This window comes from Equus przewalskii, chromosome 2 (assembly GCF_037783145.1).
Source record: "Equus przewalskii isolate Varuska chromosome 2, EquPr2, whole genome shotgun sequence".
Taxonomy (NCBI): domain Eukaryota; kingdom Metazoa; phylum Chordata; class Mammalia; order Perissodactyla; family Equidae; genus Equus; species Equus przewalskii.
In genome coordinates, this window is record NC_091832.1 from 13,880,696 (window position 1) to 13,894,315 (window position 13,620).

The window sequence follows — 13,620 nt, forward strand, 5'->3', positions numbered from 1 at the left end:
TTTTAGCTGTGGGACCTTAGGTAACCCCTCTGAATCTCATTTTCTCATCTGTAAAATGTTGGCAACAGTACCTACCTCACAGCATCGCTCTGAAGAATAATGTGAAAATGTAAGTAAGCTACTCAGCATATGTAGGACATCAGAAAATAGTAGCTGCTGATAGTATTTTGAATAGAGTTTCCAGGTTCTCACATTTGGATCTGAGGGCTGGATCTGGAGCCCAGTGTCCTGGGTGCTGGAGGTGGGGTGCCTTTCTTGGGTAGAGTGGGACCCATGGCTAATGAATGGGTTGACCTTTTGAGGTCTAGATGCTCTATAGACTTTGTTGGGTTTCCTAGCTTAAGGCACCATCCCGGGGACATGAGTGTGCCCAACTTGTTCTCTCTTCCCTTTCTTGTAGGCTCCCAGGGCAGTGCCAGTACTTGGGCTTGCCAGTGGCGGATTACTTCAAGCAGTGGATTAATCTGAAAAAGGTACTGTGTCTGGGCCGCACGTGAGTGCTTCTTCTGGTTCTCCTGTGCCTCATGTTTCACCTCCTTCGCTTTCATTTCTCATCTCTGTTCTCTTTTTGTTGCTCTCATCTCTTTCCTTTTCTTTTTGTTCTTCTCTTTTCTCAGTACCCCTCCTTCCTCTTCCCTAGCTAACGTGCACTAGAAGGTTGTGGTTATTTCTGGGAGCGGGGAGCTGCTTGGGGACCAGGCTGCTGGGTGGAGTATGACACTGCCCTACTTGGTGTCTCCCGGATGTGCAGAGAAGTCCTAGTTAAGGAAACTTTCCAGGATTCTTGCTCAGAGCTGAATCTCTGGGCTGAGCTGCTTGCATGTAGGAGAGATGTGGTGCTAACAGAGCCTCTGGTAAAGTGTCCTCTTTTGATATGATCACGAGTGTGTCCTCTGACCCTCCTGACCGGCCCTCGTATCTCCCTCTGGTTGGGAGGTAGAGTTGGTCAGGCTGGCTTTGGTCCTGCCCAGCTCCAGCAAAGCCTTGCTTATGTGAGGAGGGGCCATGAAAACTAGAGCCAGTTCCCTTTGTGCGAGGGAGGAGACTGGCACTATGGCAGCACTGAGCACCTGTGGGCCAGGAGGGACTCGGGTAGCTAGGAAAGTGAACCCTGGCAGAGAATGAATCACCCAGGAAACTGTACTTTCCTCGTGTGTGCTGTACTTCCTAGGGAAGCAGAAGGAAGAGGGTGTAGGAATAGAGTCCCCAGATCCCTCTCTGGTGGGATCCCTGCTCCAGGAGGCCCAGTCCTCTGAGGGACACTCACCCCCATAAATCCTTCTGATCGATGGGCAACAGTCCTGGGGCAGCCTCAGGAACCTCATGCCACCAGTCAGCTTAGTGACTGCCAGGAAGCTCAGAGAAAGAAGAACATACCAGGGTCAGGGTCGTGTCTCCCAGGGGGCTCAGAGAAGAGAGGCCATTGGAGGGTCAGGCTAGGTATTGTGAGGATTTGGGTCTTGAGCTGGGCATTCAAGGGAGGCAGGATGTAGATATGAGGAGGAGAGAAGGCTTTCTAGGCAGGGGAAGCAGCATGCTTTTGGTGTGTCTGGGCTGGAGCTAAGCCTGAATGTGGAGGAGCAGTGGAAGAGAGTGACCTTGGACTTCGTTCGTAGGTCTCAGGGCAGCCATTCTCTGTGGCACCGTTTGTGAACTCCTTTACTCTGCCCTGGTGTGCAGGTCCTTTGCACTCTGGCTTCTCTATACTTTGACCCCTACCCACTCTCTCCCACTGATCACCTGGGCACCTGAGCAACAGCTACTTGCTACCAACCATCTTTGGCTGAGGAGGCCAGGCTCTGTCCTACCTTCAGGCCTGTGGCCTTACCTCTGTCTTAAATGTCCCCTAGTCATCTTCATCAGGCGTATTCCCTCTCCTTGAAGATTCAGCTCAGGTGTCACCTCTGCTGAGAAGCTCAGCTGTCAGTCTCTTGTCTTGAGGCTTCTTGACACTTTGGATATCAGTGATCTTAGAGTGTTGAAATTGAGTCATGTGTTTCCTTGCAGACATGTCCATCTGGAGCACAGAGACTGATTCCGGTTTCTCTCTGTGTACCTGGTGGCCAGATCAGGGCTAGGTACAGAGTATGTGCTCAGCAAATAATTGCTAGCTGGCTGGCTGATCTTTAAGAGCTGGCTCCATAGAGACTCTCTCGTGTGGGGCTTGGCAGGGCTATGTGAGCGGGTGTGGCTGGGCCCATGCTCCTGGAAGACGGCGTGGCAGCTGTCAGAGTGCATCTGAGGCTGCTTGCTGGCCTTGGCAAATGCAATGTGAAGGCCCGGCCAGGCGAGGCGGGCGCTGACCATGAACAATTGCTCTGTGAAGTTCACTAGACTTTTTGGTGTGTGGATCGCTCCCTGCCTCTAGGTCCCTTGGCAGGAAAGGAGCCGACCCGTGTGGTAGCATTGCCACTCAGGGCTACCGTGGTGCTACGGGGGGTGGAGGTGGGCTGTCCTGGGCCTGTTCAGCTTGGTTCTTTGCCAGACTGTGCTGAGCTGTAGAGGAGGGGTGGGTACAAGGGGAAACTGAGGACTCACTTCCCACTTGGCCTTGTGATTTTGCCTCTCGAGAGGTAACCTGAGCAGGTCTAGGAAAAACAAGGGGTCTAACCCCTTTTCCTCTGCCCTCCAGCCACAGCGTATTCCAGCTGTGCTTGAAGACCCAGCAGGAGAGATGAGTTAATTCCAGACTTTAGCTTAGTCCTTGCCAGCAGCCATTCAAGACAGGGAGGCTGCAGGGCCCTGGAGGTCCAGAGGCATTGTGATCTTTCTGACCTTTATACTGCATGAGTTAGTGCAGGCTGCACAAAGATTCTTACTCCCTTAAAAAAGTAAATATAAGGGGCCAACCCAGTGGCCTAATGGTTAAGTTCCATGTGCTCTGCTTCAGTGATGCGTGTTCGGTTCCTGGGCGTGGACTTGTCAGCGGCCATGCTGTGGCAGCAACCTATATACAGAATAGAGGAAGATTGGCAACAGATCTTACCTCAGGCTGAATCTTCCTGAGCAAAAAAAAAAAAGTAGCCAAGTAGTTCATTACCAAGGTTGCAGGAGTATTATGCAAGAGCCTTATTCCATGCTCTTTTTTCCCATGTGTGACCCAGGCCATGACTGTCTACAGGGTCTGCTCTTGTCCTTGATCATTACTTTGTCCTCCCCACTTCCCTTCCTTCTCTCCTCCACTCCCCTAGCAGAGCTTTGCCGCATGAAAAAAGTGGGGAGGGTCCTGGTCTGCTTGGCCACATAGACCTGCCTAGTGAACGAGCTACTGGGACTGAATTCACCATCCCCATTTCCTAAGGCCTCTAGTCTGAGAAGAGACATAATATTGTCTTTCAGCTGCCCTCTCCTGTCCAGAAATTGTGTGGGTTGCATCAGGGAAGAGCAACTTTTCTATGGCCAGGTTTCTACTTCTCCCGCCTCCACCTACTTCCCCTGTAGCAGTGTGGAGCAAGCCAGTGTTTGCTGACATTTGGAGTGTCATTGAATGATCTTATACTCTTATTGAACTGTCAGCTTAGAGAGGACTTGGGGCCCTGCTCCCAGCTCCTTCCAGGAGGTCAGAGCTGTCACTGAGGGGCCAGAAGAACGAACACACACACACACACATACACACATACACATAAATAGACACATGTGTACTCATGTAAATGAATACACCCAAGTGTGCATACTCAAAATTATATGTATATATCCATATGTGCATACATGCGTATGCACATATTCACATAGTCGTTTGCAGAAATACATGGAAACATACACAGACACAAATGTGTTTATACATACATATTCATAAAGTGTAAAGACACATGCACATATATAAACATACACATCTTCATCAATAAATATTCTTGAGTGCCTTCTGTGTTCCAGTTACTGTGCTAGGCTCTGAAGATAAAACAGAAAAGATGGATATTAAACAAATAATTACAATTGTGTTCTAACACTAAAAAGTTCAGAGTCATGGGATCATTTCATAAAGGGGACCTGACTTAGTGGGGTGTGGTCAGAGAATGGTTTTTTGATGAAGGGCATCTAAGCTGAGATCTGAACTGGCTGAGTAGGAATTGACTAATCAGAAGAGACAGCATGTGGCAAGGCCCTGAGGTAAGGAGAAGCCAGGCAGCTTCACAAAACTAAATGTAAGTTCCATGAGAGCAGAGGATTTCTGTCTCTTTTGTTCACTGTTCTGCCCCATCACTTTGACTAGTTCCTGGCACACGGTAGATGTTTAATCATTCTTTGTTGAATGAATGACTGCCTGAAGCATAGTGAATGTAGTGAAGAGAGAAGGGTGGCATGAGATGAAACTAGTGGGGAGGAGGAGCTTGTAGGCCACACTTTAGATTTTGATTTTTATCCTTCAGGTAAGGGGAAGCTCTCGAAGGGTACTAAACATAGGGGAGGCATCATCTGATTTGAAGTTTGAAAAAGCTCTCTCTGGCTGCAGTGAAGAGAGGCCTAAGAGTAGATACAGGGGACCAGTACTGGTTTTTCCTAATGGGGCTGCAATTGGCATGTTGGGGTGGGACAAATCATTGTGTGGGCAAAAGTGCGGAATTTGTAGCATCGCTGGCCCCTGTTCATCAAATGCCAATAATGCCTCTTTCCGTCATTGTGACAACCAAAAATGTCCCCTCCCCCCACATACACATACATTTCCAGTGGCCTAGACGAGAGTGGAGTGGGGAGGTATTGTCTGTGGTTGAGAACCACAGAATTAGACCTTTGCTGTAGTCCAGGTAAAAGATGATGGGTACTGGGATTAAACTGATAGCAGTGGAAATGTAGAGAAATGTACTGATTCTAGAGGGTTAAATGGTGCAGTCTGTTCAGCTGTAATGTAACATATACCTTCCTAAAAATCACCATGCTATGGAAAGTTGTCCAATAAAAATGGGGTTAGGAGCACAATACTCAAAAACTTCGTCAGAGACACGTAAAAAAGATAGGAATCTAATAAAAATGGTAGCATAATTTTACACATGTTAAATTATTAAGAAATATATAAATACTACAATACATATGGCACTTTACCTTGAAAAACATCTGAAGCTTGCTTGGAGAAATGGGCATGAGAATGCTTGCAGCTTGTGGATTATTGTGAAGTGGTCGAAGGAGCATTCTCTGAAATCAGATGGAAAGTTGCAACCAGATGGATGTGGCTTATAACACATGTGGTGATCTAGATAGCTGGTATGTTTGAGGTGTCTGCATGTGTGCATTTTGTGTATTCTTATACAGCTCTCTTCAGCTGGGTATAGTTTCCTATGTTTATCTAGTATTTCTTATGGACCAAATCGCACATAGACAAATGTGAAATTCTCATTATTGTGAGTTGCTAAAACATTCCCTAATACATCAATTGCATTGGAACAGATCTGCTCTTTCAAAACAAGTGTTATAGCAGAACTGACTGTACAATAGACAAGAAATGCTAATTGATTGGCTGTTAGAGTTGAGGATGAAGGAAGAGACCATGATGACTTTGAGGTGTATGATTGAGCAACAGGGTGAACTGGAATGAATTTACTGAGATAATGGAAGAAGGAGAAGTTTTGGGATTGGAAGAGAAGATGAACTCAGTGTGGGACATGTTGAGTTTAGATGCCTTTGAGACATTCTTGTGAAGCTATTGTGGAGATAGTTGAATATATAGATCTGGAGTTCAGGGCTAAGGTCTAGATAAGAGATACAGATTTTGGGGAGTTATTGGTATGCGAATAATAATTGAAGCCCTGGGAGTAGAGTGTATAGGATGAGAAGAAAAGAGAGCCTAGGACGGAACACTGAGTAACACCAACATTTGATAGATAGAAGAGGAAGAGTCAGAAATAGAGAAGGAGGAGTGGTCAATAATAGTAATAATAATAGTTCTTATTTAATGCATTTTGTATGCTAGACCCATGTTGTCCAGTATAGTTGCTGCTAGCCACTTCTGGCAATAGATCACTTCAAATGTGGCTGGTATGACTGAGGAACAAATTTTTAATTTAATTTAAATTAATTTAAATTAAATTAAAAACTTTCTTGAAGAACTTTTAAGTATATTTAGAACAATCTGGGTGGTGAATCTACATTTTCAGCTGTTAACTATTTAAAATCTAACTATAGATCAAATATTTCTGATGAAGAGCGAGCCTTGATGGCCTAGCAGTTAAAGTTCGGCATGCTCTGCTTTGGTGGCCCAGGTCTGGTTCCCAGGTGCAGAACTACACCACTTGTCTGTCAGTAGCCAGGCTGTGGTGGCGGCTCACATAGAAGAACCAGAAGAACTTACAAGTATACACAGTTATGTACTGGGGCTTTGGGGAGAGGAAGAAGAAAAAAGGAGGAAGATTGGCAACAGATGGTAGCTTAGGCCAACTCTTCCCCTGCAAAAAAAAAAAAAAAAAAATATATATATATACATTTCTGGCGAAGATTTAGCATCTGAATTGAGCTGTATTTGTAAGTTTAAATTACACACTTAGTATGAAAAAATACAAAACACTTCATTAATAACTTTTTATATTGATTACATGTTGAAATGATAACTTTTGGCTATACTAAATTAAATAACATTATCAAAATTAATTTCATCTGTTTCTTTTTACTTGAACTGGACATTCAATTCATAAATTGCTTCTATGGCTCACATTATATTTGTAATGGACGGTGTTGTGGTAGATGCAGTGCTACCATACCTACATTATATAATGCTCACAACAACACTATACAGTAGTTACTATTATTTTTTGCATTTTTTTTTGAAGATTGGCACCTGAGCTAACATCTGTTGCCAATCTTCTTTTTTTTTCTTCTCTCCAAAGCACCCCAGTACATAGTTGTATATTCTAGTTGTAGGTTCTTCTGCTTGTGCTATGCGGGACGCTGTCTCAGCATGGCCTGACGCGCGGTGACATGTCTTCGCCCAGGATCCGAACCGGTGAAACCCTGGGTGGCTGAAGCAGAGCATGCAAACTTAACCACTCGGCCATGGGGCCAGCCCCAGTTTTTTGCATTTTGAGGTTGAGAAAACTGAGGCACAGAGTGGTGATGAAACTTGCTTGATGTCTTACAGTGGTACATGGCAGAGCTAGAACTGAAATTTAGTTTTGCCCAACTCTTCGTGTTAAAGAGAGTAAACAGAGTAAAAAAGAGAAAGAGTAAAAGAGTGGTAGAAGAAGAGGTAGACCAGAAATCATGGTGTCACAGAAACCAAGGAAAGAAAGTGTCTTCAGAAGAAGAGGACTGGTCGGCTCAGAGAGAGCCATGTAGTGTAAAGACAGAACTATGAGCACAGGACCTAGGCACAAGGACCTTGGTGGCCTTGGTGAAAACTCTTGATGACATGCTAGGGACAGGAGCCAAATTGGAGTGAATTGGGGAGTAAATGAGAAGATAGAGAAATTTTAGCTTTTTCAGAAATGTGGCTTGAAGGAGAGAGAAAGGACAAGAGCTGTGGTAAGGCAAGTGTGGGGTTGAGGCAGGTTTTGTGTTTTCAGATCGAAGACGTATGTGTTTGTTTGTAGGCACTTTAGAGAAGGAAAGATGAAAATATACAAAAGAGAGAGAGGTCTCTGAGAAGGTGAGAAGAGATAGGATGGAAACCCCAAGTTCTTGAAATCAGCTGTCTTCAGGAGGAAGGTCCCCTCTTCCCTTGTGATGGGGAAGGAGAAGATGAAAACAGATAGATGCAGGTAGGCTTGGAGATTTGATGATGGCAAGTTGAAGCAGTTCCCATCTGATGCCTTTTATATTTCTCTATGAAATAGGAGATGAGTCATTTGCTGCTAACTAATAGGGGAGGGCTGGAAAGGTTTGCAGAAAGCAGAAAAGGTTTGCTATGGTTTTAGTAAAGAATAGACATGTGAGCTGACTTGAGAAGTGGAGTAGGATTTCTAGGCAGTGTTGAGGGTCCAGTTGAGGTTGGGGACGTTTATTCGTGGTGGAACCACTCTGTTGAGTTGTATGACTTTTCTTTAGCAGAGCTCAGCTGCCTGGCTGTGGGCATGCAGAAAGCAGACATTTAGATTCTTCTAGAGCGAGATTTTCCCAAGAAGTTGATGAAAGGAATAAAGGAGTTGAAGATATTGTCAGGACACTGGTTGCCAAGATGGACTATGGGCTCTAAGCTGGATATTGAGGGAAGAAAAGATAGCAGGGGGCCTGATGGATACGGAAATAGTAGATAGGTCCCAGTAAGATGAGGAACAGGTATATCGGTGTGGTTGAGCATGCCACATGGAAGGATAAGAGATTGTGGTTAGAGAGTAGGATTGTCTGAATTAGTGATTTCATGGGTCGGGCAGTTCTGGCTGTTGGCAACTTCCAAAGTGTGCCCATAGGAGTGGGTAGCTAAGGTTGGGTGGAGGAGAATGTTATTGTAAATAAGTGGTCAAGAAACAGATAGGTTGGATGAGACCTCTGTGAGGATGTGAGGATGTATACATATATGTGGATATACACATGCACACATCATATATGTTTACCCATTGCATGTGCACGGACACGCAGGTATAAATGCATGTACCAATGCATGCCTACACATATGCATATACAATTCATGCACATTCAGACCAAGCCATGCAAATGTGTGCACATCACTCACAAATGGTCTGGAATTCCCTCATGCCTAGGCCTGTTTGAATGGGCTTTTGAGGAAGTAGGCAGGCAGCCTTAGGAGGATTCTGAGTCAGACCTGGCAAGTGGGTCTCAGCCAGTCATGCTCAGAAGTTTTAGGGGTGGGGGTCACCTAGAATTGAACTGACCCAGATGTACCAGGCTGTGAGCTGCTCCACTTTTCCTCTGCCATCTGTGCTGTATGCTCTGCTACAATTTCTGGATGCTCTGAAGGGGGTGGGGTTGGGGCCAGCTGTGAAAGAGGGAGTAAGGAGGAGACCTTCTTGGGTCCATCCAAGAAGAATTTCTGTCTCCTCCTCCCCTGGGAGGGGACAGCAGGAGAAACTGCTGAAGGGAGAGTTGGTGCCTACAATTGAGTACGACTTTTCCTGACCGTGGAGCATTCAGAGTCCCAATCAGCGCAGTAATAAATTAAGGACTTATGGAGGAATAAATTCTTGGTCTTAATGAAGTTCTTTGCTGGAGGCCATAGGCAGGTCAGCAGGTTGGAGGATGTGGATTGGAGGCTCCGGTGAGTGGGCTGAGCTGGCTAGAAAGCCATCAGGAGTGAAAAGATCTGAAACTCTGCTGGTCAGGTCACTTTTTTAGAACTGTAGGGATAAAGCTGCCCAAGCAATGAGCAGCCTGACAGAGGCTGGGACTGTCTAGAATGGTGGCTGTGTGGTGCCAGCTGCAGAGCCTCTTGACTGGGACTATTCACAAGCTAATTTGGAAAAAGGAAGAACAAAACAAAAATGAAAGCCAAGAGAGCCATGAAGATCTAGGGGCCCCTTCAGGGTGTTTTGTTTTACTTTGGAGCGGGGAGGGCTTGCATCAAGACAGATGCTTCTGGATCACTCAGTGGTCAGAATCAGACTGGGGCTGTGGTCCAGGTCTTTGGCATCATCCAAAGTGCAGAGCGTTGTCCATGGGACAGTGGGCAACTATGGGCTAGTATCCTGGTGGGAGCCAGCACTGCAGCCAGGAAGATCAGGGCCTCTAGCTGTCTTTGGGAAGAAACATGTGCACAGAGAACAGGACACAGAGCACCAGGTATAAATGAGGGAGAGGTGGGGACAAAGGCATGGGACAAGGAGAGGGCAAGTGGGAGGGCAGCCCAGAGCACTTGCTGCTGGATTTGATGCTGAAGGCCAAGAGGAGCCAGTCTTGGGGGTTGGAGGCTCCTGAATAGTAGAGCTGAAACTAGAACCCAGGCCTCAAGACTCCACATCCTGAGCTCCTTCTCCTTTCATCCCACCCTCTGCAACATCTGCCTTTGGGGATGAGCTCTTGGGATGTAGTCCAGAGCTAGTGGAGGGAACAGTGCTGTATTTGGAGTCAGGGGCAGCTGGAGCTAGAGAGAATATCTCCTTTCTTCTCATCTCCCTGCCCCCATGGCGCAGTGCCCTGCCTGGGCTTTTCCTTTAAATATGTCTTACAGCTGTCTGAACTCTGAAATTTCTTTCACTCTTTCCCTCGCCTTGTTAACATGTGTTGCCTTTGGGGTAATCAGGGAAAAAATATTATGTCCTTTTACAATTACCGGGTTTTGGAATATTAAAATGTCTCGCTGCATCGGCACTGTTATTTTGATTGGTATTCTAACCTTTGACTAGCCCATAAAGCGCGCCGCTCCTGAAGCCAATATTGCAGGACTGAAATTTAATTCCGAAATGATTCCAGATAATAGGGAGACAGATAATATATGCATGAAGGATATTATGTTTGGACTAACTGCAGCAGGGCCAGGGCTGGGGAGCTGAATAATAGCCCAGAGTGAGTTATAATCTGTGGGACAGAAATGCCTTACTGTCAGGGCCGGGAGAGGAACTCTTAAATCAAAGGCATGGGAGAGGGTGCCACTGCAGTGTGCTTGTTTTGACAGGCAGAGCACTGGAGCCAAGAGGGTAGGTGTTGAAGGCTGTGGTCCATCCTTTCCCTTGAGCAAGATACCTGAGGCCCTGGATCATCTAACTCCCTGCAGCATCCCTATCTGCATATCTCCTGTCCCTCTGTGACATTCCAGCCATATCACACTTCTTGCTGCTCTTCAAATAGACCTGACTATTTCACTTCCCTTTGCTCATTCTGTTCCCTTTGCTTACAGTGCCTTTCCCCTTTTAGTGTGTTGGAAAAACTCCTGTTCATCCTTCAAAACCCTCTTCTGAGAAGCCTTCTCTGACATTCCCCCACCTCTGGTAGAAACAGTAATCGCCCCCTCTTTTTTATGGCTTCAGTATGTTGTGTTCAGTGTATCATATCCTCTTGTAATTATCTGCTGACATGTTTGTGTTTCCTGCTGAACTGTGAGTTCCTTGAGGTCTGTATACCAACCATCTCTGTTTCCAGCGCCCAGCACTGGGCTTAGCATTCTAGGTGTCAACATGCATGACTCGAACCCACATTGAATATAAGGCTGGACTAATGCGCTCGAGTCCAGATGCCTGTTCCCTGGCCAGATTTCCCAGACAAATAGGCTTAGAGAAGTTAAGTAACTTGCCTGGGGGCACATAGCCAGGACGACGTAAAGCCAGGATTTGAACTCAGGTAGGCGTGTTCTTTTCCCCAGACCATGTATCTTAGGCAGGTGGGCAGGGAAGGAGTGGGAGGCCAGAGTAGGAAAGACAGAAACTCACTTCCCTGACTCTTTCCTTCCACAGCTCAGGACTTGAGGCCTCTTTGCTGGAGACTGTATTGGTTCTTAACACTCATGAGACTCAGGTCCTGAAGGGGATTGTGCCTCCTGTTGCTGCTAATGACCTTTGAACCATTATTCTACACAAAAGACACTTCCGTGCTGTGAGTTTTCAACTAAGGATCAGGAAAGTATCTTGAGGAAGACACCTAAGGGTGGTTTTGGAGAGCTCTTAGGGAGGTGGGCAGGCAGAATACATGGAGCTCTTAGTAATGTCAGAAAACTTCACACATTCCCTTCCCCCCTCAGGACTTTCTGGAACTTATATTTTGAGTGTATAGAGGTAAAGGAAGTACACAAAGAAAAAAGCTACAATGTGGGGTCAACCAGGTGGTATAGTGATTAAATTCATGCACTCCGCTTTGATGGCCCAGAGTTCACAGGTTCAGATCCTGGGTGTGGACCTAGCACCACTCATCAGGCCACGCTGAGGCAGCAACCCACATAAAGCAGAGGAAGATTGGCACAGATGTTAGCTCAGTGACAATCTTCCTCAAGCAAAAAGAGGAAGATTGGCAACAGATCTTAGCTCAGGGCCAAAAAAAAAAGCTACAGTGAATTTGGTTGGCTTTTAAATGGATTTGTGTTTTGTTAATTACAACACTGTCTGCATAAACCTGGATAGACGGTATGGCTATCTGTGAGACTACCCTTCACTTAGCCTTCAGGTGACACTTAGTATGTAGTCTGGCCCATGGGGATGTGGCACAGGCTGGAGACCATTGGTGCAAGAGAAAGAGCTTTGGAGCCAGATGGGTCTGGCTCAAACTTCTAATATTGCTGCTAACTAGCTATGTGATCTGGAGCAAATTCCATTACCTCTCTGAACCTGTAAAAGATGACTAATATCTGACACACAGAACTTCGGCTCTGGAGTCCAATAGGCTCGATTTAGATTTTTGACTCTGGACTTACTAACTGTGGGGTTTTAGGAAAGTCACTTAACTTCTTTCAGCCTCAGTATCATCCTTTGTAAAACAAGAAAAACAGTACCCACTCCTAGAGTTGTCCTGGGCATGGAACGATAGCACTATGCCTCTGCTCCTCCCTTGTCCTCACATTGACACCGGAGACGAAGTGACAAGGTTACAGGGGCACAGGAGACAGGACCTCGAGGTAGACATAAGCCTTTGTTGGGAGGAGCTAGGAAAAGAGGCTCCCCCAGCAGAATTCAAGTGAGCACTAGGGGGGAGGAGCCGAATGCCATCCTTGGACTAACTCACCCTCAGCTCACACCGAGGAACAGAGCCGATCATCTCATGCCCTTGATTTCAGCTGCCATCAGCATGCTGGCCTGTCCAATGGAGTACAGAGTCACAGTCACCTTCCGACAGTTCCTAGCTTTCTCACATACCTGTGTTATGACTTTGACAGTTACTCACTTTCTCAGAACCTTGGTTTCCTGTTTGTAGAGATAATTAATAATAATAATAAACAGGTGCTTCTGTAAAAGCTTTATGTGAATTAACTCACTTAATCCTTTATGTGAGGTAAGTGCTGTTATTAGCCATCTTACAGATGAGGAAACTGAGGTACAGAGACGTTAAGTACCTTCCACAAGGTTCAACAGCTAGCGAGTGATGGAGTAGGTACTTGGATCTAGGAATTAGACTCCAGAGATCATGGTCTGAACTTATTTGCTCTATTGCCTCCAGCACAAAGGAGGGAGGAGTCATTTTCACCTGAGGTGCGGGAAAGAAAACAGAGTTTTCCTTGAGGAAACACTTGATTTGAGCCTTGAATGATGAGTAAGTTTTGAGGAGACAAGGTGAAACGGGCATTCCAGGCAGAGAGAGCAGTGTGAACAAAGGCCGGGAGGGGAGAAACAGCTTGCCAGATTGGGGAACTATAAATAGTAGTTTTCAGGTGTTTTAAGCTACTGATGTGGGCCAACCAAGTGTTTTCCTTTTGCCAGAGGAAAAGCGGAGAAAGTGAGAGCAAGAGAGTGCTGTAAGGAACCACCGCCCGGTATCTGGAGTGGAGCCAGACTAAGCTGCCTTCCAAGGATGGGCAGTGGCTGCAGAAAGCTGCCGTGTGTGTCCATGTGAGGGAAGAAGGAGCCTGCAGCCCAGGAGAGCAGGGAGGGAAGGAGGCCATGTAGCAGTCCTGGCTGCGGGCACTCTAAGACTGCTATGCCAGAAGATCTCAGTATCCTTACCACGAAATGTGGCAAATTATAGTTGAGGAACCAATTAGATCAGGTTTGTAAAGCTCTTAGAGTGCTGGTACTCATTGTGTGGGTGGGCAGCCTGGCACACCCTCAGCCAGGGAGCCAGCCTGCCTTGTTCTGCATCCCTGGTGAGTGTAGCCACAAGGGGGAA

The 13,620-nt window shown here is 46.2% G+C and overlaps 1 protein-coding gene across 50 annotated transcripts in view; it reads left to right on the top strand.

Annotated features, from left to right (window-relative positions):
• ERI3 (ERI1 exoribonuclease family member 3) overlaps nucleotides 1-13,620 on the top strand; it is a 127,116-nt gene that overhangs the window by 65,358 nt on the left and 48,138 nt on the right. For 39 of the 50 annotated variants that reach the window (XM_070593258.1, XM_070593279.1, XM_070593273.1 and 36 more), the window contains one exon: nucleotides 401-473. The exons of 3 other annotated variants lie outside the window; for them this stretch is intronic. In XM_070593258.1, the coding sequence (XP_070449359.1) occupies nucleotides 401-473 (73 nt within the window). Of the gene's footprint in view, nucleotides 1-400; nucleotides 474-11,264; nucleotides 13,501-13,620 lie in introns of all 50 variants that reach the window. 8 more of the 50 variants (XR_011532840.1, XR_011532833.1, XR_011532837.1 and 5 more) reach the window with 2 other exon arrangements.